The sequence below is a fragment of the Magnolia sinica genome, chromosome 14 (genome assembly GCF_029962835.1).
Source record: "Magnolia sinica isolate HGM2019 chromosome 14, MsV1, whole genome shotgun sequence".
In the NCBI taxonomy this organism is placed as follows: Eukaryota; Viridiplantae; Streptophyta; class Magnoliopsida; order Magnoliales; family Magnoliaceae; genus Magnolia; species Magnolia sinica.
In genome coordinates this window covers 55,866,437-55,894,159 of record NC_080586.1, presented here as the reverse complement: position 1 = coordinate 55,894,159, position 27,723 = coordinate 55,866,437, and the positions used below count along the sequence as shown (strand labels likewise).

The following is a 27,723-nucleotide window of genomic DNA, read 5'->3' as shown; positions in this document are numbered from 1 at the left end:
GTTTTGTAGAGAGAGAGCGAGAGAGGCAAAGAAGAGGAGGAAGAAGAGAAAGATGGACAGAGACTGGGGATCGAAGCCGGGGAGCGGAGGCGCTGCCTCAGCTCAGAACGAAGCCATCGACAGGAGAGAGCGTCTTCGAAGGCTCGCCCTTGAGACCATCGATCTCGCCAAGGATCCCTATTTCATGCGTAATCATCTCGGCAGGTACCCATTCCCATCCATCTAGTTATCCATACAACATCATCATCTTCGTAGGAGGGGAATGACTGACGTTGCTGTCGTTGTCTCAGCTACGAATGCAAGCTTTGCCTGACGCTGCACAACAATGAGGGGAACTACTTGGCTCACACTCAGGGCAAGCGCCATCAAACCAACTTGGCGAAGCGGGCCGCCCGCGAGGCCAAAGATGCCCCCGCCCAGCCTCAGCCCCACAAACGCAAGGTCACCCTCCGCAAGACTGGTACTCTCTCTCTCTCTCTCTCTCTCTCTCTCAATCATAGTCCTTGATTCTGTTTTTGGAGTTTACTTGGAAATTGAACCCCCCTTTTTTTTGGGGGGGGGAGATCATACAGACCTCCATCTTCCGTTTGGCAATGGGGGATGGACAGGACCATAGTTAGCAAAACACTAGATAGAAAAAAAAAAGATATGGGAAAAGCAAGGTTTAATTCGGATTTGATCCGAGTGAAAACGGTCAAAAATTTGGTCGAAGATACAAATTCACCAAAATTACGCCAAGTTAAAAGTGCAGGTTTAATTCAGCTTAATTCAATAAAACAGAGCAAAAGGTTAAAAAAACTGCCATGTATACATGCTGGTGTCCTTATATTCAATAGAAATAAAGATCTTCAACCAAATCAAGTTTAATAAGTGATAATCCATATAGCAACAAGCCGCACCTAATTTAATACATGTTTGATTTTCTGTTTACTATCTCACTTCTGATATAATTTTCCATACTCCATTTGTAGTGTGCCCTGCAATTTGGGCCCCAACAACTCCACAATTTGGGCAGTATAGACTACAATGCATGTGTGACATGTATACCAATGCATTATGCCTCATAACTTAAAGAGGTGAGGTGAACTATCGCCTTAGGTTCTTTCAAAAAGTCACTGAAAGCTTGAGGTTAGCTGATTCTACCCATATGTGAGGCCCTTTCAATCCGCTCTCATTCATGCTTGTGCCAATATGAAGCATATGTACCAAATTTGAGCTTTCCATTTGTTTGTAAACAATGATTACATTGGTAATGTAGGGGCATTTTCACACCAGGCTCGAGTGGGGTAGCCCGTGGGATGCAGGGACACACTCGGGGTGGGTGACCCATGTGATTTGGGGCCTATGGGGGAGGTCTCGTGTTTGAGACTCCTCATCGGAGGTGATTAATGTGCATTTCACACCGGGCTCGAGTGGGGTAGCCTATGGGATGTGGGGACACACTCGTGGTAGGCGACCCATGTGATTTGGGGCCCACGAGGGGGTTCGGCCGAGGTCCTAACCCATAAGATGTGGGGCTTGGACTATGAGATAAATGGATTAATTTGCCATGCTCTAACAGTTTGAGCTTTTAGAGCAAGTTGTTAATTGTCCTGCATCAAATTGGTATCAGAGCGTGAGGTCTCGTGTTTGAAACTCCTCACTGGGGGTGATTAATGCAGGGGCATTTTCACACAGGGCTCGAGCAGGGTAGCCTGTGGGATGCGGGGACACACTTGAGGTGGGTGACCCATGTGTTTTGGGGCCCATAGGGGAGGTCTCGTGTTCGAGACTCCTCACCGGGGTTGATTGATGCGCATTTCACACCGCGCTCGAGTGGGGTGGCTCGTGGGATGCGGGGATACACTCGGGGTGGGCGGCCCATCTGATTTGGGGCCCACGAGGGGGTTTTGGCCGAGGTCCTAACCCATGAGATGTGGGGCCTGAGCTATGAGATAAATGGATTAATTCGCCATAATCTAACAATTCGAGCTTTTAGAGCAAGTGGTTAATTGTCCTGCATCAATTGGTCTCAAAAGTAGGTTGTTTTACTCGTGTGGGCCACAATGTATAAAGTAATTCAATGGTTAAACAAAAAATGTATGGCTGTCTATTTGTTATGTATGATGTGGCCTAGACGAAGTGTGAAAAGGCAAGATTTTCAGAGCAAAAAGATCATGTACACATGGTCGACATTGGCATAAGTGTTTGTGTGGTTGCAGTCGATGGGCAGGACTTGAGTGTGTAAATTAGCAAACTCAAAGTAAGAATGTTCACACACTTATCTCTCTCTCTCTCTCTCTCTCTATATATATATATATATATATATATAAAGTGAATGTTCACACTTAGTAGAATATGTTGTGGGTTTACATTAACTTGCAACAATTATTTATTTATTTATTTATTTTTTTTACAGTTAAAATGACCAATTGTAGAACATTTGAACCATGAAAATGGCCAACCAAATCACAAAGATTTATGTGTTACAAAAGTTGGAATCGACCTAACAATTAGATGGGCCGCACTTACTCATTGGGTAAAGCCATTGGCTATCCATTACTTTTGACATTGCAAGCTAGATGATGAGTAGATTATTCAAATTTTCTCTCCAAGTAATGTTTATGGTCTGCCCCACCTGTTGCATGGCTTAGATTTTATGCACAAGTGATTTGTGAGGGAAAAGAGCATTGCATAGTTTCAAGGTATTCAATAACACTAATGGTGGCCATAACAGCTAACCTTATGGCCATTACTGGGGGCCATAAAGGCCTGTAATGGCTATTTTTTTTTTTCCAAAGGAAGAAAATATTGGATCCATAACAAGCCGTTAAGGGCCTTTTTTTTTTCTTCTCACAATGGTCGTTACAACCTCATATCGCGTAATGGCTCCCATTGGTAAAGTTACGTAACGGTTGTTACAACTATTATGTAACCGCTTTTTAACACCATGTATAGTTCACGTCCCTAAAAGATGTATTTGTAGTGACTTATGACTCTTTGGTTCCACTGGAACCATGAGTAAGATGATAATGTAGTAGAATTAGAATAACTGGAAGAAGGAATATCCATATTCATATACAGTACATGTGGCACAATAATCTGTCAAACTAAATCGACATCTAATGGGCCTAATCATGGGTCCTATACTTTGAAAATCATACATATGGAACAATTCTAATCTCACTTTTTCTTCCATTTTTAGGCATTTAATATTTAGTACTAATGTTTTTGTTTTGTACCATTGCTTTGGAGTCCATAACCAAATTGATAAAATCATCTTAAAAAAAAATAATTAGAGAATTTATTAAGACTGAAAACGGTAAAAAAAAAGAGGAAAAAAAAAAAAAACAAAAACTATACAACTTGAAACAGGGGACAAAACCTCGAAAGATAGGCACTAAGTGAGGAGGAAATGATGATCCGAGGCCTAAAGCCAAGAAGACCAATCTTCGACATCTCTTTAGATAAGAGCCAACACCCGAGCAGACAAAGAGGTGGAGTCTTGAAAGGTCCAAAAGTTCATCTCCCTCTAGATAATCAAGAAGACAGTAAGAATGACGAGGTGCCAATGAGCTTTCCCAACCGTTCCTCCACTCGCTACATGCCAAATGAAGAGGAGGTCGAGAACTGAGAACGACATCACCCAAGATGTGTTCTAATGGTCTAGAATGAATGACCAAATCCCATAGGCAAACGAATAATGAATGAATAGGTGGTTGATGGATTCCGCATTCTCTAAATAGAGCGACTAGATGTTTGGTAGGATCATGCCCCTCCTCTGAAGGTTGTTAATGGTGAGGGTTCTTACTTTGGGTAGGAGCTGGATTAAAGCTGCAGTTTTCCATGAGGGCTTCAAACACCCAATCAAAGAAAGGGAAGGCAGGAGCAGCTGGGGCCAGAGGAGAGCTGAATTGCTTGAACAAGGATCGAATGGAGCAATTTCCCGTAGGAACGAGAGTCCAGAAAATTTAGTCGACCACATTGGGGGAGGGACGGATGCTCCGTAGCTGCTCTAGCAACCTCAAGAATTCCTTTGCCTTGGAGTCTGAAAGGGATGTCTTGCAACGAGGACACCACGCTTTACACCCAACATTAGAAAAACAGGCAACGATCGAGACGGAAATGGAAGGGGCAACATGAACTAGATTTGGAAAAAGAGAGAAGAGGCCTATCAAAGATCTAGGGATCCAATCAGAAATGGATGTTCAGGCCATTTCCTAGGGCAAAAGAGAACTGTGGGCCCTTGGCTGCATAAAAGGCCTTAGGTAGCAGATAGCTTTCCACACAGAAGAAACTTTGCAAGCCAGAATTTCACACCACCAAGATCTAGGTTTCGAACAGGACCGCCAAAGCCATTTTTCCAGAAGAGTAGAATTAAAAACAACGTAGTCCCACACCCCTCCTCAAGAGGGGTTTGCGAACCTCAGACCAGTTGAGCAGGTTAGACCTATGATTTTCAGAGTCCCTTTTCCATAAGAAATCCTTATGCAAATTTTCAAGCTTGCATAAAACCGATTTAGGCCAACAATAGAGGGAGAGAAAATAAGAGGGGAAGTTAGAGAGGGAGGCTTTGATACGGGTGAGACGACCCCCAAGAGACAAACCTTTTCCAAGTCGACAGCTTCCACTCAATCCTTTCAATAACCACATCCCATAGATGCTTGGCCAACATACCAATACAGAGGGGAGACCTAGATAGGTAGAAGGGAAGGAGCTGGCTTTGCATCCAAAGACCTTCGCCAAGTGGAAGAGAGTCGCAAGAGTGAGATTGATGCCTAACATTTCACTCTTGGATAAATTAACCTTAGACCAAATATGGCCTGAAACATCGAACTATTTTTCTGAACTTCTCAATTGCAACCTTAAGAAGCATCACAAAAAAGGAGAGTATCGTTAGCAAATTGAGTATGAGAAACAAAGCAAATTGAATATGATAGATAGAAGGCCCTGAATGTGAAATATCAAACCCTCTAAAGAGACCAACTGACTCACCTTAGCAATCATTCAGCTGAGACCTTCAACAACAATAACAAATAGAAAGTGGGAGAGTGAGTCGCCTTGCCTAAGGTCCCTGGTGGAGTGGAAAAAACCTTTGGGGGATTCATTAACTAGGACAAAGAATTTAACTAAGGAGATATAGGAACTGATCCACCCACGTCATTTCAGCCCAAAGCCAAGGCGCCCCAACATGTCATCCAAATAGTCCTAAGTCGACATGGTTGAAATCTTTTTCGATGTCAAGTTTACCAACAACACCACTTCTACCCTCATGGTGCTTGGAGTCTATGCTTTTGTGGGTGATGAGAGCGCAGTCAATGATTTTTTGGTCAGCCACAAGGGTACTTTGAGCTTAAAAAAATGCGCTCGAAAGGGCTGGTTGAAGCCTAAAGGCCAAAATTTTGGCAAGAATCTTGTAAGGACCGCCTAAAAGGCTAATGGGTCAGAAATCCTTGAGGTGGGCCGCACCATCAGTTTTTAGGATGAGAGTAATGAAAGAGGCACTCATGGCATGAGGCAATTGACCATGAGAGAAGTTAGAAATAAAACTCATAACGTCAGATTTAACGACTTCCCAAAAGACTTGGAAGATGGCCAAGGGAAACCCATATAGATCAGGGGCTTTAGCTCTGTCGAGGGAAAACACCACCTCCTTGCTCTGCACCATGAAGAAGGAGGATTTGAGGGAGATGGCTTCCCCAGTTGAGATTTGGGTAGGTAAGATTGTCTAGTTTAGGTCGAGTCCAACCTTTGGAGGAAAGTAGTGTGGTAGAAAGAAACATTGTGATCATAACTTGCTGTTTCTCCTCAACCTTAAGAGTCATTAATAAAGATACTACTGATCTTGTTGTTGCGGGCGATCTTCTTTGAGCCATAGAGCACGTGACCTTTCTCTTCATTTAATTTCTTCGTGTTTGACTTTACTAGAATAATCCTTAAGCAGGGCAGATCTTGAGTCTCTCTCAGTGTCAAAGAGTGGGTTGAGCTCGTCCTTAGCGTCCAAAAATTGAATTGCCAACGAAATGTTGTTAATGTCAACTTCAATAGAGTCGAGAGAAGATTTCCTCCAAGAGGACAATTTAGACTTTAAAAGTGTAAGCTTTTATCTAAGGTTGAGTCCTGGATCTCATGAGACAAAGAATGAAGAGAAGCCCTCCTGCATAAGCCAAAATAGCTCAAACTTGAAGGGCGTAGGGCCCCAACTCTCCTTGATAGAGTCTAGAAAGATTGGACAATGGTCAAAGATAGGACATGAGAGGCTTTGTAGGGAAACATTAAGAAAAATGTTAGCAGTTCGAAGACGCGGGAAATTTGTCAAGGCGAGAAAGGATCGGTGGGTTCTAGCCATTAGACCAAGTATATTTAACATCCAGAAGGGGAAGGTCAACAAGAGTGTTATTTGCAACCCACTTTAAGAAGGCCTTCTTGCCAGAGGTAGGGTGGCTACCATTTTACTTTTCGAAAGAAAAGCAAATAACATTGAAGTCCCAGAGCAGGTGCCTCAAGGAGGTCTTACATGAACCATAGATTGCTTAAAAAACCCACTTGAACCCAGAAGAGGGACTTTTGAACACAATAGAGATTGAGTACTTCCCTAAAAGAGAATCCTCTTTTACCTAGAGTCTGGTGTCCCAAGCAACCGGAATACCACCCACTGAGCCGACTTCATCGGGAGAGAGCTAGTCCTTCGAGGTAAACCCTGAAGGGAATCCATCACTGAGCGACTGAAAGACTAGAGCTTGGTCTCCTAAAGCGCGATGATCTGACTCTTGAACCTTCTGCACATATCCTTAATATGGGTGTTCTTCTGCCCACACCCTAGCTTGAGAACATTCTGAGAGAGGATCTTCATTGAAGAACCTAGGCAACCTGTCTGCGCTTCTTCGAACTTCAAGAGCTTGAGCTGGTGTTGTAATTAATGGAAGATTCAAGTCCGACGAACTCTTTCCATCTTCTGGGCAACTCTTGGGCCTTTTCGGCTTCTTAAGTTGCAATGATGCCTTTAGCTCCAACAAACTAAAAGAGGGTGACATAGGACAACTAATCACTTGCTCTAAAAGCTCGAACTAACAGAGCGTGGCGAATCCTTTATCTCATAGCCCAGGTCAGGCACTCAATCGAACCCCCCTCGTGGGCCCCACTACGCATGTGTCTTACCTCACACGAGCCACCCGCCTCACACGGTCACATAGGCCACCCCACTCGAGCTTGGTGTGAAAATGCTCCTGCATTAATCACTCTCGGTGAGGAGTTTTGAACATGAGACCTCTCGTTCTGATACCACTTTTGATGTAGGATAACAAACCCCTTGCTCTAAAAGCTCGAACTTATAGAGCGTGGTGAATCAAGCCCTTTATCTCATAGCCCAAGTTAGGCCCTCGGCCGACTCCCCTCGTGGGCCCCTCTTCACATGGGCTCACTTCACATGGGTCTCGCCTCACACTAGCCACCTGCCTCACACAGGCCACCCACCTTGAGTGTGCCCCTACTTCACATAGGCCACCCCACTCGAGCCTAGTGTGACAATACCCTTGCATTAGAGGGCCACATAGTCATCATCATGATCGCCAAAGGATGCCCCTATTAATTTCCTGAGCTCGATAAGGGCATCTTTGATCCATTGGGGGTCCTTTCATTTGGCCAAGATGGGATGGAAGGAAGGGGAGGAGAGGGAAGAATCCAAAACATAGAGAGGCTTTACCTTGAACTCGAATTGGAGAAACCTCAAAGATGACCGGGGAGTGAAGGAAGAGGGGACTCCACTAGCGAAACGAGGCATTAAATTCACAGGGATGGAGAAAAGGGGATCAGAGCCCAATTCGGGGAAGTGGGAGAGAGGAATCTGGGAAGGGGGAAAGATATAGAGGCAAGAAGAGGGTGGAGGGGTTGTCAGGGATGAGGTGAAGGTCTAAAGAAGAGGAATTGACAAGATGAGGGGAGGCCTGAGGAAGAGGCAAGCTAGGAGAGACCTAAGGATGAAAAGGGGAAATACTTTCATTGGTGCAAGTAGGTCCCTGGGGGTGGCATCAATGCTCATGCTCATAATCTATGAAGTGGAAATAAAAGCGTTGCCACACATCCTATAGAGAGGGAGCTTTTTGAAGGAGAAAGGATTGTGGTTGACATCGTTGTTAGCAGCAAGCAGCTTGAGACATCTCCCAGAAGACTCTTTGCATGCCACACAACAAGTAGATGGCGTAGGAAGGGGAGGTTGGGCATTGATGGTTGAAGCCATGCATCTCCATGGGTTGTGAAGAGGTGCTACGTGTCAGGGATCTAGAGTCCTTGCTGACGCCATCACCTGAATGGCTGAATCTTTGTCAGAGAGAGAGAGAGAGAGAGAGAGAGAGAGAGGCTAAGGACCGTCTACACGTATGCTCAGATGATGGAGGGTTGCTTCAGGCGTCAAAGGCATAAATGTTTCCTTTGTCATCAGATAGAGGAAGTGACGATGTTGGGACACGGCTGCCCCGATGAGAGAGCCAGGAGCGCTAGCTGCAAAACTTGATACATCATCTATCCTGGGAAGCTCTCTCTCACTGACCAGCCAATGCATGCGCCGAAATCTCTTTGGCAAGAGTTGTTAGCCTTGGTGTCATCCATCTTGAATGGGGAAAGCTGGTGAGAATGTGGCGCTTGATTAGCGAATGGATCTGTCTTGAGAGGCATCGGGCCATGTGGATGGATGATGATGGTTGGATGAGGTGGGCCGCTCTTATCTATCTAGATCCTTCAATATCTGCCATCCATAGTACGTGCCACTAGATGGAAGTTGTTGATTAATAAATTAATGTGGCACATTTACTTTTGGGAGAGGTTCTACTATATTCAAGTCTGTCCATCTCTGCTCCATGATCTCAGTAAGCAGTAATGCATTAAAGAGGGAGAGGAGAAAAACTTTGATACTCTAGCACTGCATGATGGGTGATACACAAACACTTAGAAATTACTTGGAAATTGTATGCAAGGTATACAAGTAGTCAAATTAAACCATCCAAATTATGGTACCCAGTGGAGATGTATCGTGCAAAAAATAAGTTTATTTGATTATCGTGCAAAAAATAAGCTTATTTGATTATCTTATAATTGTATTGGTGGGCATTTATTGGACAGTTAAAAATGAAAAATTATCCAAGGGTTCTATTTCCGCAAACAAGTATCAACAAACCAGAGGTTAGGATTGTTCAACCAATCTGATCTTAGGATTGTGACTTGGCGACTGTGGCTGCACAATCTAGTCGGTTTTACTTAATTTAATGTATGCCCACATGTACAGTTTCTGAGAGCTTGTGTATCAAGCATCATACATAGCTCGAATATCATACTGCTATTTGAGAGAAAAGTATCGTACCGAATTGCAGGGTTTCATCTCCGAGAATTGTAGGTTTCTATTTCCTTGTTGTGGCAAGAGAGAGTGACTGAAGAAGAAAGATGGAGAAAAGTAGAGTATAAAACATTTTTACTTGCCATTTTTTTTTGCTGTTTTAATGGTATTGTATTTTATAGGTGTTTTAATCGGATCCATGAAAAAAATCACCTTTTTCCCTATATTTTGAGAGAGACGCCATTTTATATGGATAAGTAATGTAATGTGTATTTAAAAAAAGAAAACACTGTATGGTACGGGGTATTACTAACAGAGATCAGGATGGGGCCACTTTGCGGGCTTTTCCATGGATGGCTGGCCATACAAAAACCTGGTCAATCAGAAAAACCTTGTGTACTTTTGTTTGAAATGTCTCGAGAGTTGGAAGTTATAGGAATTATTGATACTGAAGGAAATCAATGGAGTCCGCTCCTGGGAAGCTGAAACCCTAAGGGGTCATTTGGCTACCTGGAAAGTAGCCCCTATTGAAGCGGAACCCATTAGTATGTCCGACTGTCCGTTATTTGCGTTTGGGTCCCTGGAAACACGTAGGGATGGTTTCAAGCAAAAGTGACAGTCAAAATCTTGAATTCCTCTATTTTCTCATTCTCTCCAAGCACAAAGTTTATAAAATCCTTATAATAGTTTTCCAAACACCCAAACATGATAAGCATAATCTTTCTCAGAGAATCTGTTTCCTGGAGAGACTTTCTTTCCACCTTGATTCAGGGGAGCCAAACGATCCCTAAGATTTGCCTTTATTTGGAGATGCTAGTTCGGCATGTTGATCACATTTATTCGGGCTGACATCATGATTTGTCATGCTTGCAGTCAAGATTGGCAGGCCAGGATACAGGGTGACGAAGCAATTCGATTCAGAAACTAAGCAGCGTTCCCTTCTCTTCCAGGTGCTTAACCATCCCTTTTGGTCTATTTAATTTGTACAATGCGATAAAGCTAATCTATATCAGTTTTTGATGCTAGATTCACGTTGCTTTTAGGGGCTGCATAGCGTGTTTTCCATTAGCTTGATTTTTCAATCCAGTTGAATTGGATACCTTGATGGGTTTGAAACTAAAATATATCATTTGTCAAATATCAGGTTTTGTTAGCTAATCTATATCAGTTTTTGATGCTAGATTTGCATTGCTTTTAGGGGCTGCATAGCCTGTTTTCCATTAGCTTGATTTTTCAGTCCAGTTGAATTGGATACTGTGATGGGTTTGAAACTAATCTATATCAGTTTTTTATGCTAGATTTGCGTTGCTTTTAGGGGCTGCATTCCTGTTTTCCATTAGCTTGATTTTTCAATCCAGTTGAATTGGATACCGTGATGGGTTTGAAACTAAAAGATATCATTTGTCAAATATCAGGTTTTGTTAGCTAATATATCAGTTTTCGATGCTAGATTCGCTTTGCTTTTAGGGGCTGCATAGTCTCTTTTCCATTAGCTTGATTTTTCAATCTAGTTGAATTGGATACCTTGATGGGTTTGAAACTAAAATATTTCATTCGTCAAATATCAAGGTTTGTTAATAAAAAATAAAATAAAAATCAAGAGTGGTTGTTATAACCATTTATGATGGATACTGCTGTAATGCGCAGGCTGTTACCACTACGCATGTATATAAAAGCCTTCATTACAACTTGCACCATATTTAATAGTATTTCCATTACAATAGTATTTATAACAGTTTATAATCTCTCTAGATTTGGAAATAACTAGTATTAGTTTTTTTATGACGATAAAGTAATATTTGAGAAATAAAATGGCACATCAAGATGATTTATTATTATTATTATTTATATTGAGGGAAAGAACAACTTTATTAGAAAGCCTGCCAAAAGCGAGAAAAGAATACAACAATGACAGAAAAACAATCAGCACTCCTAAAGGGAGGAGATGGAAGCAACTTGAGGTGCTTTAACAAAAGAAGCCAAACCCCTTACAAAACCTTTGACTATACATATCACACCCTCAATTGAGGCCCTTCCATTCATGAAACATCGCTCATTCCAGATAGCCCAAAAGATAACCAAAATAAGAAGCCTCCAAATGGCTTTACTGGCTTTCTCGACATTGCCTCCATGCCACGCCCAAAGGACCTCCACCAACTCTGGCATGATTCAAGCCATGTGCAACGTGCAAAGAAAGAAATCCCACACCTTGTGAACAAAGGAGCAGTAGATAAAGAGGTGATATGATGATTCCACATCCTCCATACACATCAAACAAATGTTAGGGAGAATAGGCGATCAATGTTGGAGGTTATCTATAGTCAACACTTGCTTTCTACCTACCAACCGGACGAAGACCGCTACTTGAGGGGTGGCACCGGAGAACCAATGATGGAACGGGTGAGAAGGACCGGGAGTTATGGTTGAGTGAGATAAAAAAAAAATGGAAAGAGGGCAAATAAACAATTTCCGGGATGGGTGTCCCTTCCAAATCATTGAATCCTCTTCTTGAAGCGAAGGCACTATGCACTTGAGAGAATCCAACAGGCTAATAAACTCAAGAGCCTCCTCCTCTGACAAGCTCCTCCGGCATGGAGGGCTCCAAACTACAGAACCACCGTGTATGGAGAAACACCGTGCATGGAGGGCTCTAGATGAAGGGTTATTACATCACCTTCTTTAATAATTAACTCTTTTTTTTTTTTTTTTATTTTTTTATTTTTTTATTTTAAACTTCTGGAAATACAATGGCACGACTTTGTTCAATTGCATGACTACCAACTCGACAAAGTATCTATGAAAAATGTAGTGAAAAAGGTAAGTATAAATAGTAGCTCTCATTCAAAGAAAAGGTTGCAATTTCCCTCCTTGTCCATGGCATTGACAATCTCGTATGTTTCTCTTCCTACATGTACAATGAAATGTCAGTTTGACTCATGTTCAAAGTGGCGAATTTTATTGAAAATAAAAGAATGGTCCCAAGGGTTGACTTACTCCTAGGAAGCTCATGAAATACTTGTTCTTTTAGTCACCTTCAACATGCATGTCATTGCAACAACGTTTTTGAATGGAAGCTCTCCGCAAGGGGGTGGGTCGTGGGGGCGGTGGGGTGCAAAATTATGTTAGTCAAGGAAGCAATGCCTTTCATGCTTGAGATAAACATAAATTCAACTTTGTAGATTGTGGACTGGTTTGCAGGTCCATAGAGCTTGGAGAGAGAGATTTGGAAGTTTGGGGGTGGATTACTAAAATGTCATCCTTGTATAGAACTTCAGGGGTGTTGAAGCTGATATTCAAAATGTGCACCCAGTTCAGAATAGAGGTTTTACATGCATTGGGTATGGGTGTCATATACTTGTTCTTGGGATGATGTGTGTCACAATTACCAGCCACTCTAGGTGGCACAATGTTATTTCGTGGTTCAGAACCAATTCGTTGTCTCCATTATTCTGTAGAAACTTGAACGAAGTTGAATTTGATGGATTTTTAAGTCTTATGGAAAGACCACGGTCCGCAATAATGGAAGTTGTGAATTAAGGAAATGAATGGTTGGTCTTGAAAGCGGGAATGAATAAGTTAATTTTCTTTTTTCTGCTCAGTCCACATTATCCAAGTATCATAGTCAAAAGGATAGGGCCTAGGTTTCATCTTTTTTAGTTGGGAGTATACGTAAAAAGTGAAAAGTTAGGGGGACTTGGGTTTATGGAAGCTTAGAGAAAAGAATTGAGCCTTACTGAGGAAATGGTGGCGGGATTGGGCAAAGAGCCAGATGTGTTGTGGAGTAATGCCATCTACTGCAAATATGGTCTGTTTGAAGGGGGTTGGTTTCTTGGTGGTTCGGCAAGGAGCCAGGGCTTAGACGCATGGAGAAACATAAGCCTGATTGGTAGATGTGCTTCAAGCTGCAGTAGTAGTCTATTGGGTGTTGAGAGTTGTTTTGAGGCTATTATGTGCTTCATCATTATAGAGGGGACAAGGCAGGGTTTTCGTGGAATATGTGGATTGATAATATGTCTCTTGTGCCTGCCTCCTTTATCAGGGAACAAGGAAGCAAGAATCATTGATTTCTATGTGTATGCTGCGGACTTCTTGGTTTTGAATATTGCGCTTCGCAAAAACCTTTAGGGTGAAGAAAGTCTCAAGATTGGCTGGGTAATGGAGAAACTATGGGTTCATGTGCAACCCTCTGGTCCGACTAAAAGGGTTGGAAGTGGGCAACCAATGGTTCTCTCTCTTCCAAGCCTTTTCATCGCATTCTTTGCGATTCAGTGGATCTTACTTCACCACTTACAAAGATGAATTTGGAATTTGGATTCCAAGTCTTACACTTATGACTCATACGTGTAAGATCCAACAACTTTCCTTCTTGGAAACTGAAGTGACAAAGAGAAAGGAGTAGAGGACCAGGGAGAACCAGGACCTGAAACAGATTCCTTGGAGATCTCGTTCAACGTTCGCTTTTGACTCAAACCCCCTTAGACCATGAGAATGTTAGGGTCGATCACGAAACAACTGGTCTTAATTCTGATTGACTGTGGCAGTATCCACAACTTTTTTAATAGCCGATTGACGGTGTCAGTATCTACCCCCCCATCACCACCACCACCAAATTGGCCTGTCGGCTCGATTGTATGATGCCATGACGGTGGCAGTACCTACTTTATTAGAGCATGGCGAATCAATCCCTTTATCTCATAGCCTAGGCCCCAAATCACATGGGTACCGCCTCACACAGGCTGCCTACCCCGAGTGTGCCCCTGCATCCCACAGGCAACCCCACTCGAGCCCGGTGTGAAAATGCCTCTGCATCAATCACTCCCAGTGAGGAGTCTTGAACACAAGACCAACCTGGCTCTGATACCAATTTGATGTAGGACAATTAAACACTTGCTTTAAAAGCTCGAACTGTTAGAGCATGGCGAATCAATCCCTTTATCTTATAGCCCAAGCCTCACATCTCATGTGTTAGGACCTTGGCCGAACCCCCCTCGTGGGCCCCAAATCACATGGGTACCGCCTCACACGAGCCACCGGCCTCACACGGGTGGGGCCTGCCTCACACGAGCCACCTGCGTCGCATGGGCCGCCCACCCCAAGTGTGCCCCTGCATCCCATAGGCAACCCCACTCGAGCCCAGTGTGAAAATACTCTTGCACTACCACTCCTGCCAATGTGCGACCTTATCATTCCCTGCATGTGCAAAAAGTAGAAATTGAGCATCTTGTGCGGGAAATGCTTCCTTCGAGTATTATTCGGCCAAGCATCAGCCCCTACTAGTCGCCAATGCTGTTGGTCCGCAAGAAGCATGGTTCATGGTGTTTGTGTTGATTATTGCACTTTTTAGTGGATTACTATTAAGGACAACTTGGACAAGTTTTCGATTCTAGTAATTGATGAGCTATTGGACGAATTACATGGCGCTTGCTTCTCCAAACTGGATCTCCGGTCCGGGTATCATTAAATGTGTCGGGACATTGATATTCCCAAGACCGCTTTCCTTATCCATGATGGTCACGACGAATTCTTGGTTATGCCATTCAGCCTCACTAATGCACCTTCTACCTTTCAAAGCCTAATGAATAACACTTTTTAGGCCGTATCTTCGCCAGTTCATTCTAGTATTCTTTGACGATATTTTGGTGTTCATGTCTTGATCCGATCACCTACAACACCTTCGACACACACTTCAAATTTTAACGGCCAATCAGCTATATGTCAAGCTCTCGAAAGGTAGCTTTGGACAATCAGAAATTGACTATCTGGGCTGGGGCACATTTCCAGGCATGGTGTGGCTGCCGATCCTTCCAAAATCGAGTATATGGTCTAATGGCCTTAGCTGACCACAGTTAAGGGTTTGCGAGGTTTCCTGGGGCTCATAGGTTACTATTGGTGATTTGTCAAGGATTATGGCATTATTAGTACCCCACTAACCACTCTTCTAAAGAAAAACAATTTCCAATGGACTGATGAGGCGACTCATGCCTTTCGGGCCCTTAAGAAGGCAATGACCAATCCAACTGTTCTAGCTCTTCTGGATTTTTCCAAGACCTTTGTTTTCGAGTGCGACGCATCCGAGAGGGGCCTAGGGGCGGTATTGATGCAAGAAGGCTGACCCATTGCTTACCTTAGCAAGGCCTTGTCTTGGAAATCCTGCTCTCTTGACTTTTGAAAAAGAGATGCTCATCATTGTTCATGCGGTCTCCAAATAGTGCCAATATCTCCTTTGCCGGTGATTTCAGATCTCGACCAACCATCGCAGCCTCAAATTTTTCTTGGAGCAGCGACTCTCCTCTCTTGAGCAACAAAAACTACTGGGGTTTGACTATGAGATTGTTTATAGGAAAAGGAAAGACAATGCTGCTGCAGATGTACTTTCTTGCCGTCATGAAGAAGGTTCATTCATGCCTTACCATACTAGTTTTCTCATTCCTAGAGGGTTTAAGATCTGAATGCTCTCAGTCCAATGAGATTCACTACCGCATTCAACAATTACAATCCAATCCCCTCCTCGCTCCAGTATGCTTATGCTGACTCTCTCCTCCTTTACAAGGGTTGTCTCTTTATTCCAACAAATTTCACTCTCAAGTTGACTATTTTGATGGAATTCCATTCCACACCATCTTTTGGCCACGCTAGCCTATTTCGGACTTGCAAGCGGCTGTCTCTTTTCTTCTTTTGGCATGGAATGAAGAAAGATGTAAAGGACTTTACTTCTGAATGTACCGTTTGCCAACAACACAAGTACAAGACTATTTCTCCCGCTGGACTTGTCCAATCATTTGCCTATTCCAGACCGTATTTGGGAGGACATCTCCATGGACTTCATCGAGGGCTTGCTTAAGTCCACAGGCAAGTCAACAATCATGGTTGTAAGTATGCCCATTTTTCAGCTTTCACTCATCCGTATACGGCTCGTATGGTGGCTGGCGCTTTTTTTTTTTTTTAGGGATATCTCAAAATTATATGGCGTGGTTCATACTATCGTATCGGACCGTGACCACATCCTCATCAATTTTTAGTAGGAATTCTTCTCCTTGCAAGGCACAAAGCTTCGTATGAGTACAACCTATCATTCCCAAACTGACGGCCAGACTGAATTGCTTAATTGTTGCCTCGAAACCTATCTTTGTGCTTTATGGGTGACCGTCCCAAAATTTGGGTTCAGTGGCTTCTGTGGGCTGAATGGTTGTACAACTCTTATCAAACAGTTGCCAAGATGACTCCTTTCCAGGCCATTTATGGCCAACCTCCTCTGACCATCAGTGCATGCATTCTAGGGACTACTAATGTTGCACCGGTCGACCAACAATTGTAGGACTGAGATCAACTTCTTCACACACTAAAAGCCCATTTATCTGAAGACCAAAACTGAATGAAGGTGCAACATGACCACCATAAGATTGAGCACAAATTTCAGGTTGGTGATTTGGTGTACATATGCCTCCATCGTTACCAACAATCTTCATTGGCTCTTTGCCCTAACTACAAGCTGGCTCCCTACTTCTTTGTCCCTTTTCGCATGACAGAGCACATTGGCCCGGTTGCACATCATTTGGCACTTCCACTGAATTTTAAACTAAACTTGGTGTTTCATGTTTCCTTGCTTCAAGAACATGTTGGCTCTCGTGTTCTAGTATCCTCCAACTTACTGCTTGTGGCTGATGATGTTGCCCATCGTATTGATCTTATATTGGAAGATATTGGGAAGAAGAAGAGTGCTAAGGAAATGGTTGAAAAGGGCAAGACAAGTGACAACATTTATTTACAACCATAATAAAGTAGTCACGATAGTGAGGAAGTTCACGAAGGGATGAGAGTTGCTGAGGCTTGCGGTGACTAGATTTGCAACAAACTTTATAGCCTTGGAGAGTTTACACCAGCATAGGCGAGAGTTGAGTGAGATGTTTGCTTCCTGAGATTGGCTTAACACAAAACATGAGAATAAAACATCAGGGACACCGGTTGATGTTGTGAACACTATAAGGGACAACAAATATTGAAAGAAGGTCCAGAGGATCCTAAAGGTGATGGAGCCACTAATAAGGGTACTCCGTCAACGAAGCACCTTCCATGGGCTTCCTCTATGATGCCATGAAAAAGGTGAAGTTGGCAATTTAATGCGATTGTACAAGCTGGGCGTCTTATTGGAAGATGATCGACAAGAGATTGACAACACAACTCCATCACGATCTTTATGCAGCAGGTTACTACCTAAATCCTAGGTATAGATATGTCCAATCATTTGTTGCGGATAATGAAGTTCGTGTCGGGCTAAAGAATGTGATAAAGAGATTAGAGCTTGACTTAGATATATAAATAAAGACGTTGAATGAATTAGATACATTTGGAAATCGACAGGGTAGCTTTGGCAATTTAATGTGATTGTATAAGCTGGGCGTCTTATTGGAAGATGATCGACAAGAGATTGACAACTCAACTCCATCACGATCTTTATGCAGCAGGTTACTACCTAAATCTTAGGTACAGATATGTCTAATCATTTGTTGCGGATAATGAAGTTCGTGTTGAGCTAAAGAATGTGATAAAGAGATTAGAGCCTGACTTAGATATATAAATAAAGATGTTGAATGAATTAGATACATTTGGAAATTGGTAGGGTAGCTTTGGAGATGCTCTTGCACAACATGCAATATCTAGGTTGCAACCAGCCGAACGGTGGATCAATTTTGGAGAGAATACGAAGTCTCTTTAAAAAATTGTAGTGGAAGTTTTGAGCCAGACAACTTCTAGCTACGAAAGGAACTGAAATTCTTTTGCACTTATTCATTCGAGGAATATGAATATATTGCAAACTAGGATGTTTGATAGACTTGTTTTCATGCACTATAATTTGAGGCTAAGAATGCGGCGACGTCAGGTGCTGGTGACATGGACTACTGTCCAATAAACTTGAACAATATTTATGATGAGGACGACCCACTTCTACCTTGGTTGGAAGCAAGGGAAAAACAGATTGAAGAGGATAATGAAGAATTGGAAGTTAACAACTCAATAATACGTACGACGCAACAAGAGAGTCGTGCAGCTGTGTTGGACCCAGAAAGTGGGGTAGAGTTCATGCAAAGTCAGGCTCAACGGAAGAGTACGAGCAGTGATAGCAGTGATATCGAGCCGAATGGTCATGATGGTGGTGGTGATGACGCACCTGATGCTGGTCCCACTTATGGTGTTGTTCAGCACTCCATACAACCGTTTACGGATCGCGAGGCCAATGAACATCAACAGGGTATACGTGGTTGGACTTATGAGTGTATTGAGTCACGATACAACCAGCAGGAGGAGGCTAGGTCTAGTGGTGCACCGGGAGGTCCGAAACATTAGCAGATCCATGGTCTCGGGCATTATGATGGATATTTTTATGGCCAATGGGATTATAGTTATATAGAGCCTGTTCTGTCACATTTATATTGGAGTAGTCTTGATCCATGTCCATATGATTATAGATATCTAGATTCAAATCTAAGTTACTCAGCACAGACACATTCTCAATCTCAAGATTCTCAACAGCATGAGTACGGGCACTGATACGGCTATTCGATGGGCACTGGTGGATATTCTTACTCGGGGTCGGAGTCATTGCCTAGTTAGGATAAGTCATCCTTTGGTTTCGTTGACCTGGTCTTTCCCTCTGGCACTGGAAATTATGGATAGGCAGTACTTATTCTATAGCCGTAGCCTGATGATGACGACGACATGGAGGTCGAGCAACCATAACAAAGTAGATTTTCATTTTGGTGCTGACTCGTGAATTTTATTATGGTAAGTATATATTTTTATAAACATTACTTACATTTAAGGTAAGTATTGCTATATACCTATTACCCACACATTCACCAAGCAAGCACACACTTGACACTGCCGAACTTATACTTAAAATAACTCCCCTAAAAACCAATCAAGTAATCCTTAATCAAGTTGCAGGGGAGTATATTGGACACTACTCTCTCTCTCTCTCTCTCTCTCTCTCTCTCTCTCTCTATATATATATATATATATATATATATATATATATATATATATCTTGACTTGAGGATGATATGACAGGAATCATAGGATAGGAGAAGTTTTGACATGTTGAAGACTTTAAAATAGAATGAACATTGTAATTTATGTAAGTCCTCAGGTATGTAATATAGAATAAATTATGAACAATAATAGCAAACACCTACACATGTGAGATATTTTGATATTACATTCATTCTAATATATATATATATATATAAAATTGATATTAGATAGAAAATTAAATTTACGGATTTTGTAGGCACTTCCAGGTTGTTAGGTTCATAAATTTATTAGATAGCGTGATACACTTTCTCACCAAAGAGTGGACCGTTACACCACCATAAACATGTTCAAAATTATAAATGAATGCATATTTGGAATATTTAGAAATTTTCAGATTTAATGGATATTTTTTCAGTTTTTATTTTTATTTTTATTATTTATTATTATTTATTTATTTATTTTTTGCCAAAAAAAAAAAAAACACCAACCGTTACAGGGCCTGTATTGGCTGTTAGGGACTTGTATTGGCCGATACGAGCCGTAACCGTATCGGTAACAGTGGGGACCGTTACGCCCACTGTTACCGTAACAGTACACCTTGTTCGTGACAGCCAAGTTCTCAGGGGTGTCTCCAACTAGATAGCACACAGGTGTTGGTTCAGTGGCAACATCACTCGGTCAACGATGCTATATGGGAAGACCTTGATCAATTGAAGATTCGCTTTCTCGATTTTGAACCTTGAGGACAGTAGTAAATGATTCGAAGAAACTGGAGAAAACCTTACCGGTTCGAGATAAATTGAAGAAAATCTGATTAGGGGCTCGGTTTTTGAATCTCTTTATTTCGGCCAACACACCATAAAAAAAGTCTCAAAAATTCCCAAAAAATCCTTTAAAATCAAGATCTATTATCAAACCCCAAAACTTTCAGCTCAAATGGGTTCCATGCGTCCATACAATGCCGACATCAGCAAGCTGACGTATCACCGCTCAATTGGTATAATGCGGAATGGCTTGATCTATGCTCTGATACCAAGTAGGAGATGATTTGATGACTAGGGTTTCGAGAAGAGAGGAGAAGAGTGAGAAAGAAGAAGAGAGGAGAAGGGAGTTTGGGGAAAATGTTGTGTATTGGCAACATGCCCTTACACACAATGTTTTATTAGAATAGAACATATAGTACACTGCAGGAAAAGAAGAAAGTATGCACATGCACTTGCATTAAAAGAGGCACTTAACACACACTTTACACTAACACTCTCTAGGGAAGATAAGGTTCGTTTGAAGGGGGAACGATGATATGCACCCATGGGATTAGTGATGTGCGTGCTGTTAGCATGGCTGCTAACATGGTGTGGTGATTATGTAGCTGCTTAGTGGGATGTTATGTTAGGATTTCCTTGTTCATTTTCTTCATTGTTGTTTAGATGAGGGGTCTTATAGAAAGGTTTAAGATTAAGTAGGACATGTGGGCCCAGGGTGAAGTGAATATTAAAAATCATATGAATAATGAAATAAGGGAATTGCAAAGTTTCTTTCAGCCTGGTGCTAGGAGGCCAGTCTCCCTCGAAGAAGACCGTCTTCCGTTCGGAAATCCTACGTTCACGTAGGGATATACCAGTTGCCTGTAGGTGATCAGTTCCCTTATGTTATTCCTTTCAAATGTCTAGTGTATCTTTGTTGCTCCCACTTTCCTTCCTAAGGAAATTCTCTTTGTAAAACTTTCAAGTCTTTTCAAGGTCAAATTGTTAAATAAGGGTCTGGTCAATGGCAAATTCTTCTACAAATGACTTTGATTACTTACCTGCCTTCTAAATGATAAATAGCTTCACTTCCATGTGGCCAATTTCTTCTGATATCTCTCCACGGTCGGGTCTTATAATGAAATGGATTGTTTGCCCAACTCCCAACAGAAGCCCAAGTGAGGAAATTAAAAGATTTCCATTTATAACCCTCACTAGATATTCTGAAAGTATTTCTTCTGATGGTTTTCTCACCATTGAGCTCTTCCGTAAGTTCACTCAAAGTGTGGAGCTCTTCCGTAAGATACATATCGGCTGTTATGTATCACATACCAAGGCTCCCATGGTCGCAATGGCTGATATGATACATATTGTTGGTGCCAAATATGAAAGTCGAAGGTCCTTGATTGATGGTTCTTTTATTTGTATTGCGTTCCTTCTAATGGAATTTCTGCAAGTGTGATCTCTCATTTATTTGGCATCGTGTGCCTTGTAATGGTATTTCTGCAAATGTGGTCTCTCTTCTATTTATATTGCGTGCCTTGTTATGGTATTTCTGTAAGTGTGGTCTTGGTGTTTTGTTTCTGTTTCTTTTAATAAAGTTTGAAGCATTGATTTAAAAAAAAAGGAAAGATATTTGAGGTGAATTGGGGGATCCCAAAGTTTGTGATGAATCGGCCAATGTAGGCATCAATATTGCTTATTGCACTGATGCAGCCTATGTGGGCATTGGAAGCTCCTTTTTATTTTCTCACATGCATAGATATGTACGTATGTACGTACATACCTACCTACCTACATCCATACATGAATGAGATGCTCACACACTAGTTGTATGTCCATCTAGTTTGCGTGTGGGGCCCACCATGGTGTTTGTATGACGTCTCATCTGTCCATCGAGGTTGCCCCATCATGAAAATGTGATGCCCCAAAAAACATGTCGAACCAACTATCAGGTGGAGCACACCATAGAAAACCATGAACAACCAACCAAAGAAATGAGCTGTTGCTCGTAAGTGATGTAATTATATAAAAATGAGTTCATGTCATTCAGATGCCATACAATTCAAGCAATAAAACACAAAAAATACAACCAAGATGGCACGAAGAGTGTTGTTGGCTTGTGCGAAGTTTGGTTGGCATCTTCTTACAAGTATCGGTGTAACAAGGGTAGACTGAAAGGTATTAGAAGTACTAGGATGTTATGGAACAAACATCCCACAAATTAAAGGGATAGAATGTGGTTTACAGAAAGCAATTAATAAAAATGCTGACTGAATAGAGAATGAGTATTAAGAGCTTGATAGGTAAGTAATAGAACAAAATCTTCTGAGGAAGATGACATGACAAGGGAGTAATAGCTTGAGTGATTAAAAGTCACTTTCAAGATTGAAAGATACAAAGAAGATGATATGTGAAGTATAGAAGATTAATCAACAGAAACTAATTTCGTTTGGTTCTCTATGTGGATAATAAAAGAGGGAAATGTAGCAGATATCGCTAAATATCGCAAATATCATGGGAAATATTGCAGTTACTGCGACATATCAACATGTATTGACAATATTGTCATCGATAGATTGGATTTTTTATTTTTTTTTGGGTGTATTCCAAGACGGCGTAGTATTGCTGACCAGCAATATTGAAAATATCAGCCGATATCATTGATACATGGAACACTGGTTCTACATATCGATACCAAAATTATCGGTCGATATCGTCGATACATGGAACATTGGTTCTACATATCGCCAGAAATTGATCCCTTGAGATGTTTTGGTGCATAACTAGCTTAATTGCCTCAGCTAATTTTGGTTTTCTACAATGTTTGAATGAACAGCCATACATGCATAGTCATGGTTTGATTTAATTGGGTGATTTTGAATTCTGATTTGATACCTTTTAATGGTTTTGCAGAAATTTTGAATGGTTTAATTGGAATGATAATAATAATTATTATTTTTTGGAATTTTTGAGTGAATGTGACTTTCAGGAAGTTCTAAGCATCTACAATACTCGATAATGTTAAAACTAGTATACTTGCTTGTGTTAAGATTAGTTATTGAGCTACAACTCATAAAAACACCAATGTGGATTGTGCACTGTATGATATAAAACATATTAAAATGAAGGAAAATTGCTCTTGCAGCCTCCAGACATATGCCTAGGCATTGCGTAGTGGCTTGGATGTTCCCTGGACCCTTGCACCTTGGGTGCATCTGGCACCTTCTGTCAAGCTACAGGCTCCAACTCAAGATCTCAATGCTGAGCTCTGTATCAAGAGCTTGGAGCCCTAACTTCGGCATTAAGGTGGTGGATGGTTGGCTCTGCCCTTCTGGGTAGAGTCCAACCTGTGTTGTTGACTTGCTGGATTAAAGTTGGGCAGCCAAGTCATCTGAGTTGGGTGAAGGGTTGAACATCTTTTTTGTAGAGAGGGACCACCTCAGACTGGCTTCACAGATTTGATAGTCCTGAGAAATAACCAACATCCAAATTTGCTACTTCGCAGGAGAGTATGTGGTAGGCTAATATATTAATTATCTAAAATGTTGATTGTTCTGTTTGGTGAAGACATGACCACACAATATTAGTCATTGTGTTCAACTCCTGCTCCCCCTTGACCACAAGTATCTTTTTTATTGTGGTCTTACCATGAAGGGGACATTTATTTTCTCAGCACACACATGCATGCTTTCTTATGAACCTGATACTGGAAGGCTAAGGTTGTTTGGTATTTTGTAGGTGCATTTTATTTTAACTTTTATTAGAGTATGGCAGTCACATTCTGTAGGAGAATTATATTTCCTCTCTGACATGGTGACCTGCAATTTTGCAGATTGAATATCCTGAAATTGAAGACCTTGCAAAGCCACGACATCGGTTTATGTCGTCCTTTGAGCAGGTAACATATTCATATGATTTTGTTAATGCAAATTCAATGCCATGGCCTTATGTGCTCCCCATGCCATTTTAGGGATAAAGTAGCCTGGCTGGCCCAGCCCAGCTTGTGTTCAACCCCGCTTTGGTCTGGATTTGGGCAGTATTCTCGAGTCCCAAAAACTAATTGGGCAGGGCCTGGGTTTGGACATGCATAATGCCTGACATGACCACCCGGGCTGCCCGGACTTAATTTAATGCTATCACGATGGCATGTGGGTAGCCACGATGGCATGTGGGTAGCTAACCATGCTGGGCTTTGGCCTAGATTCTTTATTAGTGGGCTGGTCTGGCCGGGACTGAGGCATTTAGCTTATGGGCCAGGCTTCAGCTGGCCACCACGGCCATTTGTCCCAGTGCCACATAATTGGCTGAATGCACACTCATTTAGCAACTCATGGTATTGCATGTGAACCAACATTGTCACCTCATGCTAATATTGTTTCTCACAGAGGATCGAGTCCTGGGATAAAAGATACCAGTATCTTCTGTTTGCAGCCGAGCCATATGAGATCATCGCTTTCAAGGTACATTCTGATACTGCAATGCATTTCTATGTTAAACTTTCCATTTCAATTATAGACTATTCTTGTTCATGAGTCGTGTATTTACTTCCATCTTTTCAGGTTCCTAGCACGGAAATCGACAAATCTACCCCCAAGTTCTTCTCACACTGGGATTCAGATTCTAAAATGTTCACGGTCTGTCTAAATTCTTTGACCTTTGCTTTCACGGTCTGTCTAACCTCACTGTCTGTCTGAGTTCTTTCACACTGGGATCCAGATTCTAAAATGTTCAGTCTGTCTTATCTCATCTTTACTCATGAGAAATGCACAGGTTTTATGAAATGCTAAAACTTTTAGTCCTACACATCCTGACGTGTGCCAAAGAGGCACGGTGTTCGAGATTTGGACTGCTTTCATCAGGCGGGCCTCATAGCCTATATTCTGTGGTAAAAGTCCAGTCATCATGTGGGCATTCCACAAGGAATTGGACGGTTAAAAAAGATAGATCAACAGTCCCCAATTGACATCCACAATCTGCCCTCGTGGATTGGCATAGTTCAGGCTATGATAGCACATAAACAGTGGGCCCCACCTGACCTGCAGCTTGGATCTCACATAGAAGTGCGGGGACAATACTTGAAACCTTTGTCCCATGTGAAGCCTTACACCAGTGTACTCTTATTGTATGTTTTGGATTTAGTTAATTTGCAATTGCAAAATGTGTGATTTCTGAGTGTGGATATGTGGGCTTAATTGACAGTTGCAGTTGTATTTCAAAACCAAACCGCCTGAAGCCAATAACCCGCAGGCAGCACCTACACCGGCTGCGAATGGCACATCAGCTCCTGGTGTTCCTCCTAGGCCATTGCCTCCACCACCTCAAGCCCTGCCGCCACCACCTCCACCACCACAAGGACCGCCACCCAGTGCCCCTGTCGTGAATCCCCCTAGAGGCCCGCCACCTCCAATGCCTGGTTCTGCACCGCCTATGGGTGGCCCACCACCACCTCCCCCATCGATGGCAAATGGCCCTCCACGTCCCATGCCTCCTGGAGGTCTTCAACTCCCGCCACCTCCACCACTTGGCAGCTCTATGGCGAACTTTACGCCTGCCCCTCAGATGGGTCGTCCACCGTCGATGCTGCCACCACAAGGTTTTCCAGGGCAACAAATTCAGGGCCAAGGGATGCGACCAGCCCCACCTCCTCCTAACATGCCCCATCAGATTCCGAGGCCACCAGCGTCATAGGTAAGCATCTCATCAAATTTTCTGGGAAGCCATTTGCTGACGGTAGCTATCAGAGGTTGCTAAAGATCAAATGAATGTCGGTGATTTTGCAATTGCTAGTTAAGATGTTTACAGATATTAGATTTGATAATCGATATTAAGTTTGCCATTCTGTGTTTGCGAACTTCATATTTTTAAGGATGCAACGTAACTAATTGCAAAATAATGTTGTTGTGCGATGTTAGAAACTGTGACCTTTAATAACTAGATCAAAATATATTGATAAAATTGCACATGGAACAGAGCCAGTTCATGTGTGCTGTACTGGTTAAAGGTGCTGCATTTCAAACAAACATTCAGTGTTACCTGAAACTTTCATTTTCAAGCAACTTTTGACTGGGTGAGTGACTTGTTTCGAGTCTTGCTGAGCCAGATTGATTTGATTGAGTCAGTGAGTGGATCGACTGGTCTCCCAAAACTCGGCTGAGTCACATTCACAATCGAGTTTCTCACTGTCATGGCCTGAGATCTCCGAGTTGAATTGACTTGACCCAGTTCCGAGTAAGTGCCATGTTGGCATGGCAAAGCTACCTTAGGCTAGCATTCTTATGGCCAAAATAATTTCTTTCATTTACTATAACATCTGGAGTTAATTGTTGATACAGTTTGGGGTTATGTCCTAAAAGAAATGTTACCATTAGAGTCTTCTGTATGCTCCTGGCACTTGATCTAGTGGTCTAAATCATTGCGAGTTACAGCCATTGAATGCACTCGATGGGTCTAAATCAATCATCTTGAAATGCATAATGTCCTGGATCGTCGGCTTGAGGAGGCACACCAGATTTACCTACCAAATTTGAAAGAGTGAAGCCCCTGATTTGCTGATCCAGGCCATTGATATGCTAGGTGGACCATATTTCCAGAACCGTTCGGGAGCAAGAAACGGCTCAAATGGCTCAAATTGAATGTGAGGAAGACTGGCAAGTAGCAGATGTTGACAGTCTGCCGCTTGATGTATGGTTGGTCTGCCTTGCTGGCTTTCTCAGCCCATTGGGAGGAGGGTGTTCAACCACTCTTTCCCGATAAAAGCAAGATGGCGATTGCAAAAGTTGATCCTGTTGTGCTTGCACAACTAACCATGCCTGTAAAAAGCAAAATGACAAAGATCAGAGATATTTTAAAGAAGGGAATTTTGTAAGATATTATCTCATTATTATGAAATTTACAGTTGGGTACCCTTTATATATATATATATATAAATAATTATTTAAATGGTTTTATTGAACTACCTCATTAAATTAAGTAAATTTCATGAAGCTACCTTCCATTAGAAAATTTTAACGATAGTTATTGAGGGAGAACACCAGAGGGTTCATGTGAGAGGAGATCGATCCAGAGCTCGTGCGAGATGAGAGGAGAACGATCGAGAGGAAGATCATTAGGGTTTTCCCAGGGATAGTCTTAATCATTAGGGTTTTCCCAGGGACAGTCTTAGAAACGTGTTATTAGGGAGAAGATCTATATCCACAACTGGGGAAGAGGTTCAGGAGGCAAAGCAGACATGAAAGGTTATGTCACGAATAAGAGGTATTGTCCATTGAAGCTGAACACTGGTGCAGGGGAGCTCAAGAGCCCCGAGCAGGGGGTGGGAGAGGAGTGGAAATGGGGAAGTATTTTGAGGGGGGAAATGCGCCTGGGGAAGGAATTGGGAAGATAGTAGAGAAAAAGGGTAAACAAGTAGCAGGAGAGGGAGTGTGGGGAGAGAAGGGAGTAGTAGCTAGGGAAGGAGAGGGAATGGGTTCAGGTGGAGAAGAAGTGACTGGAGGGGAGAAAACCTACTAGATATGTAGGATTACTATCCAAACTGGCGACCCTGTTCGTCAAAAACTTTCCGGCAGGTTGGACAGAGTTCCATTTTACAAGTGCTTTTGGTGACGTCTGTTCATTAAAGGAAGTGATTGTCCCCATGGAGAAGGG

General features: G+C 42.2%; 1 protein-coding gene across 1 annotated transcript; it reads left to right on the top strand.

Annotated features, from left to right (window-relative positions):
• Window positions 1-26,041, top strand: LOC131225739 (uncharacterized). Its single transcript, XM_058221329.1, has 7 exons — window positions 1-204; window positions 291-460; window positions 10,178-10,254; window positions 23,912-23,977; window positions 24,465-24,539; window positions 24,639-24,713; window positions 25,279-26,041. The coding sequence occupies exons 1-7, from the start codon at window positions 53-55 to the stop codon at window positions 25,765-25,767; spliced, it is 1,104 nt and encodes a 367-aa protein (XP_058077312.1). The 5' UTR covers window positions 1-52; the 3' UTR covers window positions 25,768-26,041.
• Window positions 26,042-27,723: the final 1,682 nt, after the last annotated feature.